We start from the raw sequence: 21,229 nt of genomic DNA, 5'->3' as shown, positions 1-21,229 counted from the left end.
CTTGAGGTCTTGGAAACAGTTCACAAACGCTTCTTTTGGCAGGGCTGTCAGCTCCTTTGTCGTGACGTCTTGAATGGCCTCCACGCTCCCCATTCAGCGACCTTTTAGGGCTCTCTTCCCACGAGAAAACAGGAAAAAATCGCATGGGGAGAGGTCAGGCGAGTATGGCGGATAGGAAAGTACAGTAATGCTGCGCTTGGCGCGAAAGCTTGTCACGCTGAGAGCAGTGTGCGGCCTTGCGTTATCGTGGAAAAGGCTCCATTGTGCGGATGCGCTTAAGTCAGGGCGACATCGTCGCAGTGCATCACGCATGTGTTGGAGGACGCGGATATAAAACTCCTGATTCAGCGCCTGCCCTTGTGGGAGGAACTCGTGGTGTACGACACCTCTGGCATCTAAAATAACTCTCACCATCGTCTTTGTTTTGGTCTTCGGTCGCCACACCTTTCTCGACGCCGGAGAGCTTGTGGACCACCATTCGGCGCTCTGCCTCTTTATTTGAGAATCGTATTGAAAACACCATGTTTCGTCTTCAGCAATGATGCTGTCGACGAATGCAGCATCCTTCTCTGCGTCGGAGAAAAAATCAGCGCTCACTAATGCCCGCGTGTCCTTCTCGTCCTGTGTGAAGGAGTGCGGCACAATTCTGACATTTTGCTTTCGTTTCCCCAAGTCATGCAAAGTTTGGCGGCATGTTGGCTTACTTATGTCGAGATCATCTGATAGCATGCGGACAGTAATGGTGCGATCTTGCTGTATGATTGCCCTGATCCGAGCCACGTTGTTTTCATTCCATGAGGTTGAATGGCGCCCCTGCTTTGTGTCGCCTTCCACCGACGTTCTCCCCGAAACGAACCTCGATCTTGTGCCACTCGAAAACTCGCGCCCGCGATAACGTCTCGTTGCCGTAAGCCTCAGGAATGAGCTCATACGTCTGTGTGGCCGTCTTGCCAAGCTTCACGCAGAATTTTATGTTTACACGCTGTTCGAAATGGACGTCCATCTCTTTACATTAGACGTTTTTAGCATACCGATGACGTGCTACCGGAGACGTATACTTGTTTACCGGACCACTCTCGCGCGTGTGCAGTGGCATCGATGGGGTGAGAGGGAGACGCTGCACATGCGCATCCGGCGTCAGGTAAATAGGTATACATCTCAGGTAGTACGTCTCCGGTATGCTAAAAACTTCTATTCACTCACAGTAGAATGCGCTGACGACTAGTGAAAATGTATTTTCTACATGTAATGCCATTTAGCAGCGGTCACAGAAATTAATATAAATAGCTCAGGTTAGCCCGAAAACATGGCGCTACACATACGCACCAACACTTGCTTCGTGGAATCATTTCTAGAGAAGAAAATAAATCAGTCTCGAAACTTTGCGGAAGAACGTAGTATCAATTTTTTTTTTTACGTTGTGCGACGTAACAAATTCCTTCGGGGCCGGGACACGAAGGTTGCGTTCGCCCGTTGCCCATTTCATTTTACATGGTGAAAAGTATTCAAGATGTATGGCATTAGTACCAAGTCTTCCTTTCACCGTTGCCAGAAACATCTCCTTTGTTTGTCCATTTATGTTGTGTACTTGTGATATTGCACAATTCCTATTTAAATACATAAATGGTTTATGGAATATATTCTCACCCCTGCCTCTAAAATGCTGACTTCTTTCGAAGCGACAGTGTGCTTGCTTTACTCTTCAAATAAGTTTCTGTCCCTATATTTGTACGTTGCTATAGTTTTGGGCTTCAATTTCGCCCTTTTCTATATTAGCCGCAGAGAGGCTAACAGTATAATCTAGATAAATAAATAGGCACCGCATATCTGCGTTGTGGTTTCGCTTCGCACCTCATATGATTCCGCATGCCCTAATGAAAAAAACGCTGATGAACCTTGAATATATTTGGTTCAAATTTAGCGCCCGTGTCATCTTTATGCGGCTGTTTTAGAAGCTGTTTCTAATAAAAAATAATGGGGTTGTACAGCACCATACATACGGCTTCCGCCAGCGCTATCTCCTGCGGATAGGCAGCTTTTCATGCATATTCAGTTCAAAATCAGTAATTTCTAGATCATTTCTTTTTTTGGTCGATAGGCTCTTCCGGCAAAATAACACCGGTTGCAAACAAACTAATATCTGAACCCGCTTGTTTGCAGCCATTAGTATATATTCTGGGCAGTACACTGATAGGTGAAAGTCATGCAAGGACAGGGATTGCCTAAAACATATGATAGGGGGATGCCCACCGGCGCCACCTGAAGATTGCAATATTAGGACGCTTGAACGATGGGAGACCCTGCTATTCAGCTCTGGCCCTGAGACTCAACTAGGGATGTTCCGACTGGCCTAAGATGCCGCCGGGATCCAACGGCTCTCAGCCATCGTCTAGCCGGGAGGTCTAAAGGTTAAAACAATAAGGTTATTCCATCCATCCATCTTCTTGTAAACCAAGGTTTAATAGTTTTTTTTTTCGGTGAACCATGCAGCAGACTATAACCTACTAGTACAACTGCACACAAAGCACCGGAACAATGTACACATAGAGTGATTTATTTGTGCATTTTGTATGTGATGTTCGAGGTAAGGTGGGTTGATCCTCGTGCACACGTCATTCAGATCTGTCTCTTGCTGAAGATTTCTGAAATGTGGCAAAAGAATATGAATCACCAAAACTGCATCAGGCAACCTGACAAAAAGGCCTTCTTTGTTAGTTCTGTGAAAAAATGAGCTTCGTTTTCTGGTATTAATCAGAACTAATGCCCTAAAAAATCAATATAATCTAATGCTTTGGTATACATCATAGAGGAGTTCATACCTCCCAACAAATATGCACAATAGTGTCTTTTTATTTCTAACATTCTTGTAATCTTGATCTCAAGTCCCATGCGTAGTGGTACGAACTTCACACTGCGATAGATGCGAGGTTCGGTTTCTAGTTCCGACGGTTACCGCGGATGATAGAATGAGTACACGCTCTTCCCTGGCCTCGTGCTCGACTTCTTTATGGTGAAATGGTTGGAAAATGAGTCCTTAACCCCCCTTTGAGTAGGCGCGTTCAAATTTGGTCGGGACGTGTGCAAGCCATCTTGTGCTGAACTATGTAGTTCACCTCATTATCGCTTGAATAAAAAAGGTGGCTGCTTACACTTCTTCTTGCGGAGGAGAGCACCGTAGTGGAAGGGAGAGCCAAGACCATAGCCGTAGTTCAGGCCATAGCCGAGGAGACCATGGCCGAAGCCGTAGTGGCCAGCACCATAGCCGAGGGTGCCAACGCCGTAGCCGTAGACTGGGGCGGCGTGGGCAACGGTGGCCACAGCTGGGGCGTGGTGGACGGTGGTGGTGGCAACAGCTGGGGCAGCGTGGACGGCAGCGACAGCTGGGGCAGCGGCGTAGGTGGCGACAGCTGGGGCGGCAGCGTAGGTGGCGACGGCTGGGGCAGCGGCGTAGGTGGTGGCAACCTTGGTCACGGCTGGAGCAGCGGCAACAACTGGAGCAGCAGCGTAGGTGGCGACAGCTGGGGCAGCGTGGTAGGCGGCAACGCGAGTCACAGCTGGGGCGACGGCGTAGCTAGCCACGGCTGGGGCAGCGTGGGCGACAGTGGTGACGGCCGGAGCAGCGGCGTAGGTGGTGGCAACCTTGGTCACGGCTGGAGCGGCAGCGTAAGTGGCGATAGCTGGGGCAGCATGGTAAGAGGCAACGCGAGTCACAGCTGGGGCGACGGCGTAGCTAGCGACGGCTGGGGCAGCGTGAGCGACGGTCGCAACAGCTGGGGCGTGGGCGACGGTGGCCACAGATGGAGCGTAGCCAGTGTAACCAAGGCCGTAGCCGAGCCCGCCATAGCCAAGACCGTAGCCGAGGCCGCCATAGCCAAGTCCGTAGCCGAGGCCACCGTAGCCAAGGCCGTAGCCGGTGTAGCCAGCGAGAGCGCTGGTGGCGAGAGCCAAGAGGACGCAGGCACGGATCTGAAAAGGAAACTCTCACTTTACTAGAGAAACATTTCAAAAGTGTCATAATGGAGTAATTACTCATTGACGACCACCCAAGCGCAGCCATAGGCTACAGAAAAAGCTTTACAGCTTTCTCAGAAACTTCGCTGTTAAAGAAAAGTTCGTAGGAAGGAAAACTTCACTGGCACTTGATTATGTGATACACCGTATTAGAACACAGGTATCTCTTTTTGCGCTCATGCGAATGGTCCATCATGTTAGTCTCAAATCGTGATTTGCAACGACAGTGCTAGAAGCAACAGGTGGCGTCTTTATGGCTTCCGTTCCGTCGCCTGATTCCCGCTGCGTTTGGCGTTCGTCCACATGTGCAGTGTGGTATTATGTAGAAACAATTACACATTATATTCCCGAATGTTATTGTATCCATTCGGATGTTGATGCAAGCACAGTCACTCTCCTTGGGGCTGCAAGGTTTTAGAGATAACAGTGGTCATGTGAATGTATCTGCGGTGGAAGTTAGCAAAAAGCGATTGGAAGATTGGTAGTTAAAACCTGAGAGGGGTCATAAATTAAGAACTGTAGGATTGAAAATGCACTTAAAGAAAATGGCAAATATATAATCGAATTATAACACCGGTTAAGAAATATAAAGAAAGAGATGAATGAAATAAAAAGACGAGCATGTTGGCCACTGCCAACACCCCGTTTCAACGGGGACGGACCTATCTTCCAGGCTTCCATACATCCATCTACCGATCGCTGTAGGGGGCAATGAAAGGAGCGGTGGTGCTCAAAGATTGCACGAGGTCGCATTGATTTGGTCGCAATCCGGAGGCTCTGCTTGAAATTCAAGTTCTCGTAAACACGCTACGTATGCGTGTTAAAATGACTGATTCGCGTTTGGCGTTCGCACACGGACAACCACTGAATGTTCTTTGACAAGACTGATCTAAAAAAATTGCGTTTATCCTTTCGCACGTATGCTTCTCGTCATGAGTTATTCTCTGCTGCAAATACACCGTGTCGATTCCGATAGTCGTTGCCGCAGGCTGTAATTCCGCGCTAGGTGTGACACCCGCATTCGAACGTACCCGCTACGATTCGTATATGAAGAAAATCATGAATTGAGAATCGTTACAAATTGCCGCGCGATAATATGACTTCAAACACCTCGCACTAGAACCGCACTTACAACGAGTGCCCGCAAAGCCAGGTCGAAATGGAAATGTCGATTTTGCAATAACGTATTGCGACTTGCACGACTTTCGCCTCCTTCGAATTTGTGATAACCGACGCCAATGCAGAAAAATGTGAACGTGCCAGAAGCAAAAAACTTTTGAGACGTTAGGTTCCTATTTTCTGACGTAAGCTCTTGCATCCACATCACATTCGTGGCTATTGTCAAGCACTGCAGTATAATACTTGATAATAAAATGCGACATTTCAGCATACGAGTCTTACAGGTAAGATGGAACTTCGCAAGGAATAGCAAACGCCAGTATTGTTACGACGCTCTTCTTTAGACTGTGCAGGGAGGCAAAACGAGCGGTCTTACCATGGTTGCTTTTGGAGTGGTGTTGAGCCAACTGCTAACCAACTGGGTTCGGCGAGCCATTTTATACCGTACCCCTCACTTACGGCACAGGTCCGCATGCCCTTTCCTACCCACAGAGCCACAATTTACACTGTCTTTGTGCTGACGTAGAGGGTGTCACTAGGAGAAAGGGTGTGAAAGCAGTGTGCTGTATGAAATTTGTTCATATCGCGCACGGCAGGCCGCAAGGCCACGTAAGGGGAATAATATTTTCAGTACGATCACCCCGATGGTCCCGATGACACGTGGGCTAGAGTGGGAGGAGATTCGGAAGATAAAACGAAGTCTCTTTCGCTTTACTACGCGCATTTTCTACATTTCTTTCCTCCTAGTATGAACGTGACCGTTGTAACAAAGTTGAGCAAAGCAGCACGCGCATTAACTGCGCAGGAACGCAAGTGGAAGCTTGCGGGAATGGCACCGGCAGGATCTGGCGTTTGTTCGGCGGGCGCTCGCGTGACATGAATTTGGAGAGAATTTTAATGATCTGGAGCATGGCTGCGCTCGGTCGTGTGAAGCATCTGTGAAATTATCCGCACACGGTAATGGGCAGGCTTAACTTAAGCGTTTTCATTCAGTTTCGAACAGTGTGATAAACGACGCTGTTACTGTAGGTATAAAGGTAGAACATGTTTGTCACCTGAAGAATGTTTCAACAGTGCAATAACCGTTGTGAATTTGTAGCAAATAAGTGAAAACGCACAATACAGATGGGTAAAAATTTCTCTTAAATAAACCTTAGTTCTTACAGACGCGACGGAGGAGCTGTAATTTAGTGCAATAGCTTTCCACGTTTGTAGCAGTACTCTTTGAGGAACACAGTGAAGGCTTTTAATTAGCATGTTTTGTCTTTTTGTCACTAACTACCAAAATTGAGCGCCTACCCTGTAGATCGTTCGGTTTGCAATTCGGTAAGCTGTTCGGTTGCATAGCACTTGGCTCTTGACTTTGTAAAGTTTGAAAGTAGCAAAGCCACGTTTTTGGCACAATGATATACCCTCAGTGTATCGGCAGGATACAAAACAATTGAAGCGTTGTTAAGTAGGAATCACACGTAATATTCACCTAGATGTCGTTAGTGCTTGTATTTCTCAGTTGCAAGAAGCAGCCTTATGCACTCATTTTAAGAATGCGTGCTGCTCGGCCAATCTGGAGCAGTAAAGTGATAGATACGGTTCGGTTACGTGGTGGCGACACCATTGAAAAAGGAAATATAATAGCTCGTCACCATCATAATCAGCATAACTACGTCCACTGCATGACAAGGGCATGTCATATAACCTCTATTTAACCATGTTCCGGGTCACCTGCACCCACGTTATCCCGGCGTCCTTCCTAATCTCATTCGCCCACTTAACTTTCTGTCTCGTTATGCTATGCTTTCTTTAGCTTCGGCAAATTGGTTAGCTTGCTTTCAAGCCCTGGCTCACTGTGCTCTCCTCCTGTCTCTTAATGCTGCACACGTTTGTTTAAGTTTCCCTTCCACATCTAGCGGCGCTGACCTTAACATAATTCGTGATTTTTTTTTACCTTACATGTTTCTGCCCATGAAGGAGCACTGGCATGGTACAACTGTTGTATACTTCCTTTTGGAAGGTTATTTTAATTTGCTAGTCACGACTATAGAGTGCTTGCCAGATACACTACAGCTCATTCTTATTTACTTTGTTTTATCACTCTCGTGGGCCGGGTAAGCCGTTACTACCTGCCTTAAATAGATGCATTCGTGACAGGTTGCAATGCACCTCTTAGGTTAATTTTTATGCCCTCGAGAGGCTATATTACAATTTATAAAATTTCTTCTTTTTGGTCTTTACACCCACCGTTCTCCTATGCCTGTCCAGATCCTCGATCATGATTTATAATTCTTGCCCATGATTAGTTACAAAGGAAATTTCATGAGTAAACAGGCGATTACAAGACATCCGCCATGAACTTTAATTCCAAACTCTCTCCGCTCGAGTCTTCTGAATGCCTCTTGTAAACACTCGGTCAATAGTACTGAAGATATCATGTCTGCCTGCCTTTCACCCTTCATGTTTGGGATTTTATCACTTTCTCTATGGAGGACTGCGGTGGCCCTAAAGACGCTATTTACCGAGTGTTTCAAATTATTCAATACAGATTTTTGCTTAAAACGGCATGAGAGATACGACAATGCCGTTTGTACAGGTGGATTCTACAGAATTACGGACAGTTTGTGTCTGATGAAGTTGAGGTGTTGAATGCTACAGGTAGGGTTATCCTTGCTTTATCTGCCGGCATTTGCAATTGCCGGCAACTCAACTCAAGTTTGTGTGTGATGGAGATCTATAATTACGCAATTAATTAACTAAATTGAGCTGATCGATTTTTAGTTTTTAATTTTAGGGGCCAGGATTATGTTGCGAAATTGAAGGGTGGCGAGATCAAAAGTGAGCCCAGTTTCTAAAGTTCTAAATTTTTTTTAATCGGCAATAACTTGAAACACATGGTATACTTTTCACTCTCTTTACACATACATTTTCACCCTAGTTTCACAAAGCCAGCTCGACTGCTGAGATTTTGACTGATTCAACGGTTCTCTCCTAATTTAATTATGATGGATTTTTATGGCGCAAGAGCATCTACGGCAAAAGAGCGCCATGGCACCAGGTATTTTCCACTTCTCCAGGAGGGGTCAAAGACCAATTTTCTAAGCATTTCACCCTAAATAAGGCGAGCAACAGACCAGGGGAAAGGGGAAAGCTTCTACCCATTGTGTGAACGGTGAATACCCGACGGCAGTGGAGATCGAACCCCGCCCCTCCCGCATGCGCGGCAGATGCTCAACCACTTCGCCACCGCTGCGGTCACTCCTAATTTATGAAGGATATGTTAAATAGGAGCTTGTTATGTTATATCCATTTCGCTATCATCTGATTGGTGGTGATACTACGGCCCATTCTACAGCAGCATTTCTGAAAGTCAACCTTGAACTTTTCTTGATTGGAATCTAAGGATCTTCTAATTCTATTACTAATTACCATATATAACGTCTGATACATGAGCGATAATTAGCTGATGTGTGTTTTATTTTTCAAGTGCTAGGCGTCCCTTTTTCTTAAAAATTGATATGATGTTAGCGTTTTCTTAAGTTTCCGGTTACACTCAAGGTCGTGGAGAATTCTGTAGGTAGGGTTGAAAGTTTTCCTAGCAAAATTTTTCCACTGTCCTTCACCGGATCTGCAGTTACCTCCTCTTCGCCATCCGCTGTCGCCTTTGAGCTGCATGTAAGGCTTTCTTTCCTTCCTATTTCGTTACCAGTGGTACGTCCTCTGCAACATTGGCTCCGTCATTAGCGTCCTTATTATTTCGGCTTCTCTAGAAATCTGTGTACAGTTTCTCGGCCACTTGAATTGCGTTATATAGCTACCCCATTGCTCTCCGTACATCTGACTTCGTTATGCAGCCGAAAACTGGCCGGCGTCAACGACGGCACCTGTGTTAAGCCTCGAGCTGCCAACCGTGGCAGGTGGCGTTTAGTGAGATAACCCTCTCTTCACCGGCGTACTGCCAGTGCTCCCTCTCTCCGCCGGCACTTGTAAGAAAAACGAGAGAGACCGCAGCGGTGGCCTAGAGGTTTAATTAGCATACGCCTAGCAGGCGGTGATACAAAGGGTACAAGCTTCCCCTGGCTTGATGCTCGGCTTAATCAGGGTGAAATGCTTGGGAAAATTCATCTTTAATCCCACCTGGAGCGAAGGAAAATACCTTAAACCATGGCGCTCTTTGGCCGCAGATGCCCTTGCGCCATACAAAAAAAAATAAAGAAAGTAGGGAGGCGCAGGACTAATAAAGACTCAGCTAAATTGAAAATGGCTAATTGAGTAAAAACGAATAATAGAAGAAATTGCGAATAGGAATAGAACAAAAAATGCTGTACCTCCCCAAATCGCTGATTCGCAAATGCAATCCGCGAGACCATCGAGGGGAACGCCAACCAGCGGCCGCAGAGACCGCAGCGACCATTGGGAAAACACCGTATCTTCAAACGAAGCCTGGAACCTCTCGAGAAACAGCGTGAAACTCGCTGTGGCGTCGCCGTACGGTAACAACAAATCACCTAATAATACAATCAGAGACCCAGCTCCCCTCGTATTGAGCTTTCACTAATCTATGCCGCGATCAAATTATTGTGTACGTACAAAAACGCAGGTAAATCAGATAATGAGTTCATGCTGGCAACCTTTAATCTGCATCAGTACACACCAGTGTAAAACATACTATGTGGCTTGCCCTGGTTTCTATCTTTTTGCCGCACATCATTTGGCAAACAGTCCTTATCCTATAACTCAGCACATTACCTTAACATGCTTGCAAAAAAAAAAGCATATGTGTAGAAGAAATCTCACGCAAACAGTTACTGTCCGTCATGTGCATTTTCGAATCTTTTGTGGTAGCATTGTAGATAAGTGCGGTGTTCTGTAATATATGTTGTTTTTATTTCTTATCATGTCTACTCTCGTTCGTTGTCTGTGCGGTGAGCGTTATACTGTTATTTTTTCAGACGTTTTTTTTTTTCCTTTTTGAGGGCGGATATTTTGCTGTACTGAGTGAGGCCTCTTCTACCGAAACACACTGCTGTTGATGTATACCACGGACACAGGGAGCTACTTCAAGCTCTCTCAGGTGGTTTTTTGCCCAGTGTCCCCTCTTCTGAGTGTAATGTGTGTTAGATAAATAAAATTTCGATTTCAATTTAGTTCCCAACATGCGACAGGAGACACTCAGTGGACTGCAAGGCCCCGAAACGCGACAGAAAATTTACACCGACCGCCCGAAAGCCCTCAAACCCTTTGAAGAGACTCCTTAAATTAGCACAACATTGCGCAATGTAAGAGGAGTCAGCGCCGTTGTGTAAGTCATCTCTTTGTCCTCGGCTGCAAGCGCTGTGATTCCATGATGTCTGACAAAAACCAACTACCCAAGCAACACACCCTGCATATAAGGGGAGAAGAAATATTTTCCATCAACGATTGGGGGAGATGAGGCTACAAGCCACAACCGCAGCTTGACTGGTCCTCGCCTTCCCCCCCCCCGCCTTTACATGAAAACGACAGGTGGCACTTCACAGCAAAACTTATTTAAGAAAATAATCAGAAACACAAACTTGTAGACATTATAAGCGTACAGTGCCGATAGTGAACATAATCGCAACAAAACCTGGTGCTCACTAGTGGAATTGAAGGAATGGAAATTACCACAGCCATAAAGAACTATAAAGAACATGCAATTCTCGCGCATTTAAAATTGCAGTACAGTAGCATTCGAAGACGATGTGTGAAATGGCAATATATTCACACATCTTAAATGAGATGGAAGTGACATGTCACTTCATGAATTGTGCTATAGAATCTTTCCTTAAAGACGTGGAATATACGCAGACACAAGGAAAGTGACACGGAGACAGAGGAAGGTTAACGCTACAGGAAAAAAAAAACAGCGGAAAAACATTGGTTGACCTATGTGAAACACAAAAAAAGAAATAAGACAGCGCCAATTTCTGATGATTTTTTATCCTGTTTCTCCCCTTTCTCACAGTCAATATCAATCTTCGGTCTCCTCATAGGTGTGTTTACATTTTTAAAATATTTATCTTGATGTGAAGGATGTGGGTCGCTGCCATGCTTACACGTTGTGAAGCTACCTGGCGCGCTATTCCAGTAATGTTTGCCCCGGAGCGGTCTGTACCATTAATAAGTAGAGCTAAGGGTCTAAAACCCACTGCCGGTCTGCTCTGAGACCTGCAATTTTCCACGTTTCATACGGCCAATGCGCTGCACTTGAAGGCGCGGAATATGGGGCACGTCCAACAGGCTGAAAGGACCTTCTGAACAATGTTATTTTTTCCTATGAGCATATAGCTGATGCCATTATATTTTCATGCAGTCGAGATAACAGGAAATAACTTCAGCCACACACATCGCGCCGAATAAGGCGGCTGGTTAACATGTGGGGCTTTATGTAGTCCCTAAGGAATTTAATTTTTCGGAGTTGAGAAAGACGAGGTTGTACCGCATGAAATGCTGACGCTGTAGGGTTTACGTAGCATGTGGAAACGCCGAACGGCTTTTCGACATGCAGATGTTCACGTCACAGAAATTTGTCACCATCTTGGTGATTCTCTTATTGAAATCATAGAGGTTTCGAAAACTCAGCCATGTGTACCTGAGTGGATAGGTACACTGGAAAAAGCAACAAGCTTAAATAATTTATAGTCAGGCCAGTTGTCTATAAACCAGGTGACCTGCCTGATTCGTCCAGTATTTATTTTGTTTAGTGATATAAAGGCAGTACAGACAAAGAAAGGTAGCGCGGTGCAGCGGTTAGCGTGGTGCGCTGGAAATATGATGGCGGGCTTTTTGAATCCGGCCAGATGTGGCAAGCATTTTTTTTGTTTTCGTTTTCGCCCTTCTTTTTATTTGGGTCATCATTTTGCAGCACTGAATTGATTATTTGTGTCGGGGTTTGCAACGGCTGGTTAGACATGTCAGAGTCAAGAGCCAGTCATCAAAAAAACATTCATTAGAAATACACATGCACCATGGTGGCCGATTTGCTTTATAAAGGCCACTAGGAATTTATGAGGAAAAGGCACCAGAATATAACGAGAAAGGCACATGAGCATAATGCCAAAAGTCACTACATTTTCGAAAAACAATCAACAGGTTTTCTTGAGGGAAGTTTCTAATTATAATGATGAAAATAAAATTTATAGATTTGGTTCTATGTGCCATCGCATGTTTAGTTGCATCGCCCATTCTTGAGATCCAGCCGTAGCGTGAGGCCCACTGTCACATGCCCAGAAAGAAGAAAAGAGAATAGCCTCAACAGAGCATGGCTTCTGAAGGCAGACCGCATAATATTGCCCTTTCTTTTGATTTTTCATTTGCCTGTATTTCTTTGATTCAGAGCGTCCCGTGTCTGACTCAGCCGGCATCTGAGAGATGCAGTCGGCGTGGACTTCCAGTTCCGCCTCACCAGCACCGACTCTAAGAGTTCCATAGCTGAAATGAACGAGTTGCTCAGGGCGTTCCTGGAAATCGGGCTACATGACCGGCTTATTCCCCTCCAGATTTTGCACGTACAGTAGCGATCACTTAAGCCGTCAACACTCGAGCCCGTTCCTTTTGTCGACGGTGATCCCCACTTTACTCTCCAACGCTGGCCTGCCTTGGATTTATCTGGTACGGCTTTGATCTTTTTAATTTCCCTTTAACCAGAAAACAGAAAAACCACCACCTTTTAAAGGACTTTTCCCGTCAGAAAAAAAAAGTTGTATATTAGGTCCAGCGCGTTATGTATATCCAACAGGACGAGCGAAATAGCAGCTACATGGCTCGCCGACAACAGCGTGTTTTAGCCTGCGAGCTGGCACACCTGAAGGTGTTGCGAGCGAAAGTTTTGCTCCCACCTAAAGGACACAACGGAATAAACACGCAACTCAAATGGATCTAGAATTACAAAAAGAAACAGTTCTTCTGAATCACAATCAGGTGAATCTTAAGGAGTTGTATAAAATACGGGCAAGTATTTTTGTAGCGAGAGCTACACTACGCTACCAAGTCGAGCATTTCGCCGTGAACATAGGAGGTCGATAGTGCGCATGCGCGAAACCAGAGAGGAGCAGCAGGTGCGCGGCGCATGACGTCAGAGCTCGCCGCCGCCGCCGCGCGAGGAGCCGAGCCGGCGCCGCGCTTGAATGCGCATGCGCGGCAACCGGAGAAGTGCAGCAGATGCGCTACGCATGACGTCAGAGCTCGGCCGCTGACGCGGTCACGTGTGGGGTTGTGTGGATAAAATGCGTATGTGCGGCTGTGTGTATAAAAGCTGGGGTGATACGACTCGGTGTATCACAATCGCTTCGTATGGGTGATGAAAAGGAGACTCCAGCCACCGCCATACGGCGGTATCCTCAGGAGAAGATCAATTCTTCGGACCCAGAAGCCGTCACCTGGCACTTTGCCTCTCTGCAGAGAAAGAATGAACATCAGAAAGCTTAACTAGCGGCGGAGACACCTGAGCAAAGAGAAGAATGTCTTGCCAAGCGGAGACGCCAAGAGGTGGAGCGTAACAAGCGGTGCATAGCAGCTCGCATGATTCCTTCGAAAGAAAATCATGGTGAAGCAATAGCAACAGCATCATCATCAACATCAACTGAAAAGGCTGATGTAAAGGGTTGTCGCATAACTGACCACGCGATTGAACAAGGGGAGAATTGCAGCTCTCGCTCCGTATATCCTGTCATAGCTGAGCTAAGCCACTGCCAATTTTTTTGGTCAGCTTATTTTAAAACTTACTAGATAAAGTTGCTTATTTTAAATATGACTCTGGTGTGAACAGGCTGAAAGTAGACGTTCCTAATCGCTTCAGACGACGTAGTCTTTGCGCATCCCTTTGTATTCAGCAGAAATGTGACAGCGTGACAGCATGCTCTGTGAGCACCAGATAGAAAGAGAGACAGATGGAACTTTATTAAAATAAAAGAAAAAACATATGTCGTCGCGGGGGTTCCCTCATTACAAAAGCCCAGCACTGCCTCTATTTCCCACGCACACCGTACAAGCAGAACTTGGTGGCCTTACAAAGGGAGGACAGCCAGTAGTCCTGCGAGGCCATTGAAGAAGGGGCCGCGATTACAGCGATCTCATCTGCGACTCGCTTAAGCGCTGCAAGCTTCGCGCCTTCCACGCTGCCCACGACAGTGATTGGCATTGCTTCCTAAGTTGTGGTCTTAGGACAAATTAGGATTGGACAAACGCTACTTAGGTTTAGAATAAACACAGCCGCGAGTAGCATTTGTCCCGTCAAATTCTCTTGCCTTTGTCCTCCGAGCGCTTTTAAAATTTAGGATGCTATACCAACTAGCCCCGCAGACAACTTCGTCATACCATATTGACATTGCGGTTGGTTCCAAGATAAGCACTAGTTAGTGGCTGCTTGCGGCATGTCGCAAAACCTCACAGTCAGCAGGCGCTGGCGTTTATCACTTTACTAACAACAACCCGAAGCTCACTCTTGGGCAACGCAGAAGGCGCGAAGCTGATAGCGTTTTACGGTCGCGTATGAGAGCGCTGTAATCGCGGCGCATTCGAGCGTGCCAAGCACGCTGTCTTGTATTAACATTTTCAATGTTTCGTGCGCGTCTATTTTTGCCGATGAAAAGTGATACGTTAAGGTTACGACGTTAGAACTGACTCGGTCGGACCATTTTAATGGCGGTCGATAACATTTCAGTCCACCCCTGAGCCGTATCGTTATGGAGCTCATGGCACCGGCAGCTCGTTTCTATCTTTCGTCACCTGCGCTATTGTAAACTTAGTGTGGCGTGTCATGAGGCGTGCCGACGTAGCCGACGCGTCACGGGCTTCGTGCGCTGTCCGAAGCCTTTCTTTGAACCGGGCCGTAGCTTGTTTGGCGACAACTGGAAGCTCAAGGCGGCTTCGAGGAGAGTTTGCCGCGAACGCGGTTGAGCGTTTAAGTGGGCTCGTAATAAAAATTCACTATATTTAAAACGCCCTTGCTCCTCGGGTAGGTGCTGCTTGTTTTTTTTTTTGTTTTTTCATGTTTAAGTGAAGATAGTTGGGCAGACGCGGGGTGCCTTAATTGGTTCCGCACTTAGCAAACTGTGCACGCGAAACAGCGCGAACTGCCCGCTTCCGGTGGTAGCCAGACCTTTGCGAGAAGCTCTAGCGTGTGTTAGGCTCCGCCCATTCCTGTACCTTCTGATGTCAACTGTGTTTAGATGAAATTGGACGAGAGCACTAACTTTAAAGGTCTACCAAATGCATAAGGTTTTAAAAGGAGCCGAAAACAAAGAGAAGAAGCACGCCGAGACTCGGCCATTCCCGAAGTGCTTCTTTCTTAACAGCCCTGTATCTTGTTTCCCTTTCCTAATTATCCATTTTGTTAACAATCTCGTAATCTACCTCCTCGACCAGCAACGTGTCACAGGACGAGCGTACGAAGACACAAGGTGCTCTTCGCACCATTCCGATTGCATTATATCGACCGCTGGCCATCATGCCTTCTCCTTCATCGATTGTCACCGTCAGACTACCTACTCACCGGCCCTTGAATCTAACTCCTATGTAAAAAAAAGAATTAAATATTATCCAGTATTTTTAAAGTAAACGCAACATAAGAAACACTACGCGGCAAAACAATCTCTTAAATGCTATTCGGAAGAACTCATCGGTATATTTTATGTGCTTACCTATTTAAGCTGGGGCAACCTGTATAATGGCTATGGAGCCTACGCAGTCGTCACAAATGAACGCAGTAGTTAAGTTTTGCGGATGTCCCAACAGCGCTAATTCGCTCCTGTTTAATCTTTGGTTTATAGTCGCCGAAATACTCACCAGTACGCCGAGAAAGTGCCGGTCACCTAAAGAAGCTCCGGCGCAAGTTGCTTTACAAGTCTACGAAGAAGTCAGTATGAAATTTATACAGCATGGTGTGGCTGCTTCGCAACTTGCTGAAATGCTGTTCTTGTCATCGTTCTTCGCCGGCAGGCTACTCGCTATAATTATATTCAATTTATCCTCCAAGATCCCGTATGAATTCTTTTATTTTGCGTAACGCGAAATGCTACCAGTAGCATGTGTGTGGCGACAAATGTACAGGTTACCTCGTTGTAACTTTCACGGAAATGTTTATACAAACAACTAGGTATAAATGACCACTAACAAAAGAATGAGTTAAGTATAAAATATTTTATTTCTACGCATTCTCTGCGAGGTACCAGGCGAGATGGGCGGTTCCTTGGGTACGTGTCATTGAGATGTTGCTTGGTTTGAAAGTTTCTGAAATGAAAAAGGAAAGGTAAGACGACCATCAAAAACTGTCAGCCTACTATGAAAATTGTGGTGTTTTAGCAATAAACATTAAATTTGGTCAGTTTGGCTTTGTTTACGGTGGTTTAACGTGCCAAAGCGATTCCAGCCATTACGGACGCCGTAGTGAAGAGCTCTGGAAATTTCCACCACATGGGGATCCCTTAACGTGCACTGACCTCGCGCAGGACACGGGCCTCTAGAATTTCGCCTTCATGGGAATTCAACTGCCGCGGCCGGGTTCGAATCCGCGTCCTTGGGGTCAGCAGCAGAGCGCCATAACAACTGAGCCACCGCGGCGGCTTTACTATAAATTTGTATCATTAAGCTTTACAATAGGCTGAACAACAAAATATTTTTCACATATTCAGCGCAGTCTGGAAAGATTTAGATACATTTATACAAATGAGAGCATTTTTATCAGGGCATAATAACCATAAAGAGCGCCTTAAAATTTGCTGCCCTAATTAATATAGGCGCAGTTTTTTAAAGCAATGCAGAGCTGCAACGAGTTTGTATTCGGCGTCTCTCTTCAGAACCAATTAGAACGTACGAATGCAGATACTTACACTTCTTCTTGCGGAGAAGAGCACCGTAGTGGAAGGGAGAGCCAAGGCCGTAGCCGTAGTTCAGGCCGTAGCCGAGGAGACCATGGCCGAAGCCGTAGTGGCCAGCACCGTAGCCGAGAGTGCCAACACCGTAGCCGTAGACTGGAGCGGCGTGGTAGGCAGCGACAGCTGGGGCAGCGTGGGCAACGGTGGCCACAGCTGGGGCGTGGTGGACGGTGGTGGTGGCAACAGCTGGGGCAGCGGCGTAGGTGGCGACAGCTGGGGCGGCAGCGTAGGTGGCGACAGCTGGGGCAGCAGCGTAGGTGGTGGCAACCCTGGTCACAGCTGGAGCAGCGGCAACAACAGGAGCAGCAGCGTAGGTAGCCACAGCTGGGGCGGCGTGGTAGGCGGCGACGCGACTCACAGCTGGGGCGACGGCGTAGCTAGCGACGGCTGGGGCAGCGTGGGCGACAGTGGTGACGGCTGGAGCAGCGGCGTAGGTGGTGGCAACCTTGGTCACGGCTGGAGCAGCGGCGTAGGTAGCGATAGCTGGGGCAGCGTGGTAGGCGGCAACGCGAGTCACAGCAGGGGCGACGGCGTAGCTAGCGACGGCTGGGGCAGCGTGGGCGACGGTGGCGACAGCTGGGGCAGCATGGGCAACGGTCGCGACACCTGGGGCGTAGCCGGCGTAGCCAAGACCGTAACCATAGCCAGGGTAGCCTCCGTAGCCGAGGCCGTAGCCGAGACCGTAGCCGAGACCAGCGTAGCCAACACCATGGCCAAGGCCGAAGCCGCTGTACCCAGCAATAGCGCTGGTGGCAAGAGCCAGGAGGACGCAGGCACGGATCTGAAAACGAATATCGTGATTTTAATGTGAAGTCTCTTTCAGAGCGCTGGCGGTTGTATCCAGATTGACGAAACTAAAGCAGCTTTCTGTCGTAATAATGTTGCCCGCATAAAGAAGAGAGGTGTTCTATGGGAATCACTTCTTTTTTCACAACAGCGGAGACGGCTGGCATGCCTGTTGTTGTAACACATCGAGAAATTTAAGTTGTCCGTTCTGCGTCCTGAGTTTCAATGGCACTGACAAGAAAGGAACATTTATTACAGTTATTTTTCGTGCCTCTTTGTCGATCGCTTTTTAAAAGATGTGCCTTTAATCATGACTTCTCGAGAACGGCAAAAATAGGTGGTCTTAATCGGTTCTCTGTCTTGCGTTTGAAATATTTGCGTGGCGCTGTTGTATCCAATTGCAGCGACAGAGTACTCATCTTGCGCAAAGTTGGGCCGAGTGTTGAGTCCGCGCCACTGAGAAAATTGATGTTTGTAAAACGCTTGAGAAATAGTTTCTTTAGTTAGACTATTTATGAGCTGTAAACCACAGTGAGAGAGGTTCTCTTATGAACAGTAGTTGATGATTGGCTGTCACAACCTTCTGAGGAGTTGGAGTGAAATTTTCTGCAGTCACTACTCAAAGTGTCCTGAAATTTGACATGTGGTTGTTATACTTGCGGCATAATTAATACAAGAATAAATGATTGGTACTTGAGTTAATATAGCGCCTTTTAATATTTCGAGATAAGAAGGTGCAAATGTCACGCACTAGTCTGACGTGCCGTTTCGTATTGCTAGGGCAAGCTCTCGTTAATGTCAAGCTTTCCTGCTGCAGTAAGAAATGGCAAGACGTTTGGGAAATTTTTTTATAAAAATTTATAAAATCGAGTGCCGTGACATTTTGATGTCTGCTGGTTAACTGCATAATATGCCTGCTTCGATTTCATAGTGCCCTCTACTCAAATATTATTTACAGTTAGATCAAGGATGGTAAGACTTCGAGTTACTAGCGCGCACCTGTGGAGGAAGACAGTTCGGAAAAGTTCTTTTAAAACTCCTACTAACTGGAGGTTTTCTGAGCCAAGTTGATCATACTTAGCTGGAGTGCGAAGAAAGTTTGAGTATTGTATTGTTCTTTAGTCTGAAGCAAAAGCATGTTTAATTCAACATTCCCAATATTTATTATTTTTTGTCGATCATCTGCTTGCGCTGTCTTTTGCTAAACACTGATTGCCGATAATATATTTCGAATTACTGTGTTATCCTCGAGGGAGTTGCTTTTCAACAGTTCAAGTTCTTCACAGATTTAAGTGACCGGCTTCGGCTTCCCTTAATTCAAGACATTTTGTTCCTCAACTCACCTCTTGGCAGCACAAAAAGTACGTACCGCTGTTCCGAAGACAAATATAATTAAACGACGGAATCTTGCGAAGTATTTTGCTCTAAAAGCTTTCCAGCAATTAAGTGTCAGTTGCAACTAGTGCCACAAGAGAGCGGCAAAATGAACATTGTAGCTTAAACTTGTTAAGCTTTTACTCTTGCCTTAGGCTCTCGTTTTGGCGACGAATATTTCAACGCGTGACACTGGAACTGTCTGCCTATCGCGCAGAGAATACAGAGGAACAGGCCACTGATTTTCCTTTTGCTGCTGCATCTTCTCTTTCGGCACCAGAAAAATATGAGAAAACAATTATCTCCTTCCTAAGAAGTGCAATACCGGTAATTTCTCAAATGGCGCTGCCCAGTTTGCTCGAAGTGTTTTCTTTCAAGTTCCTTTAGGAGCACGGTTGAGCACAAAAAACGGCGTCTTACCATGGTTGCTTTTCAACGGGTGATGAGCCAACTGCTGGTCGGTACAGTGTTTCGGCTCTTTTTATACTCCGTGGTGTCTACCCTTTCCCATAGGCGGGAGAGAAATGTAGAGTTTCTCTGTGACGGCCTTCAGTGTTTTCCTCGCGCCGACGTACGAAGATGGCGCCACGATACAGGGTGTCAAAGACATGTGGTCTAAAAAGATTAAGTGCACCCCGGCCTCAAGCACGCAAGGTCATGTAAGACGTGTAATGCTTGCAGTGTGCCGTTATGGCAGCGATGACACGTGGGTCCCTGCAGGACGAGATGTAGAAGATAATGAATGTTCTAGGATACTCTGCAACGCCACCTTTCGCGTTTGTTTTTTTTTTCCTTCTCAACGGAACGTGACCGCTGTGAAAAGGCAGCGCGAAGCAGTGACCGTTTAGGCTGCAAAGACTCACAGGCTAGTGTTTCACCTGCTTCGGAATGTCACCGGTGAGGCCGAGTAGGAAAATGTGGTGTCGTCGTGCCTTGAATTTAGAGTTAATGTTGAAGCGAAGGAACCCGCGTGTGGCACAGGCGAATTCAGTAGAATGAGCTGTTGTCTGTACACAATGGTGGGAACACTGAATCAACTCTTTTGCTGTTGGTTTTAAAACGACGAAAGTAAACACTTTTGTTATCAGTGATAAGAAGTAGGAAATGAAGGAGTATTCCTAGAGTCGTGAAAAGATTAATAAAAGCACTGTGAATGCCAACAAGCAACGAATGAGGTAAAATTTAGCATAGATTTTCCCACGTGCAAGCAGCGTTGCCAAGGGAAAATAGCCATGCCATTATGCGGGCATTTCAGGGAGCCATGCTTCTGCAAGCTTGAGGTGATGCGAGAGTGTCTTCCGGCAAAAAACAATATCTTTTCGTCCACGCGAGAATGAGGCTGGGACAGGATGAGAAGCAAATTTCAAGATGATACATTTGCAGCACAGTAAAGGAAGTGGCATATTGCTGCATTTATCAGTCTCAGCTCAAACGAAACTTTTGCTTTGGTGTTGCTTATTGTATGACGCTAATTTTCTCATAGTCAGGGTAATATGCTACGGGGCGTTGATGTAACTCATCTCTCTTTTACATTTCGAGAACATGGGACTTTATATGCTCGAGACAGCAAGCTCTGAAGGTATATGTACTCTATCATAAACACACGAGTGCGCTGAGTTTCTGTCCACATTTTGCTTCATAGCGCTTTGGATCATATCATTTTAAATATCAAATCGAGACCAGTTACGGTTGGTAAAAAAAAACCTCGTGTCTGTAAACTGAAGAATAGTGTGCAGTTCACTTCCCCTTCAGCACATACTGATTCTAGTTGAACTGGAAGGATTAACTGACTGCATTTAGGGGAATAATCACGTGAGTAACCCCAGCCTCAAGTGCACTATTGAATATTTTTTTTTGCGGCAAACAGCTTAAAGTTATTAGTTCATAACCCTTCATTCGGGCGTACAGTTGCGTGTGATATTGTGTGGGGCTATCGTTCAACGAGGGATATAAGAAAATCAATACGTGTGGAAGTGGGCTGTTTTGCTTTGTTTCATCTTTTTATGCCAAATGATTCCAATTGCAATCAGCGGATTTCGAAGCGAACAGGTTAA

The 21,229-nt window shown here is 46.2% G+C and overlaps 1 protein-coding gene across 1 annotated transcript; it reads right to left on the bottom strand.

Annotated features, from left to right (window-relative positions):
• Positions 1-2,625: 2,625 nt before the first annotated feature.
• On the bottom strand, positions 2,626-19,734 carry LOC144119751 (uncharacterized). The gene is made up of 6 exons (XM_077652295.1): positions 19,596-19,734; positions 16,971-17,796; positions 12,548-12,573; positions 5,507-5,548; positions 3,150-3,966; positions 2,626-2,642 (listed from the first exon to the last, which is right to left on the bottom strand). Coding segments are annotated over exons 1-6 (1,716 nt in total). The 5' UTR covers positions 19,599-19,734; the 3' UTR covers positions 2,626-2,640.
• Between the last annotated feature and the right edge of the window lie 1,495 nt (positions 19,735-21,229).

The sequence above is a fragment of the Amblyomma americanum genome, chromosome 2 (genome assembly GCF_052857255.1).
Source record: "Amblyomma americanum isolate KBUSLIRL-KWMA chromosome 2, ASM5285725v1, whole genome shotgun sequence".
NCBI lineage: Eukaryota > Metazoa > Arthropoda > Arachnida > Ixodida > Ixodidae > Amblyomma > Amblyomma americanum.
The sequence above is the reverse complement of the archived record's forward strand: the minus strand, read 5'-3'. Positions and strand labels throughout refer to the sequence as shown.

Excerpts from the sequence above, each read along its gene's own strand:
- LOC144119751 (XM_077652295.1), bottom strand. Across the intron at positions 5,549-12,547 it reads AACTCTTAGAGTCGGTGCTG|TTGGTTAGCAGTTGGCTCAA; the intron begins GTGAGGCGGAAC and ends CGCCGAACCCAG. Across the intron at positions 3,967-5,506 it reads CCACTCCAAAAGCAACCATG|ATCCGTGCCTGCGTCCTCTT; the intron begins GTAAGACCGCTC and ends TTTCCTTTTCAG.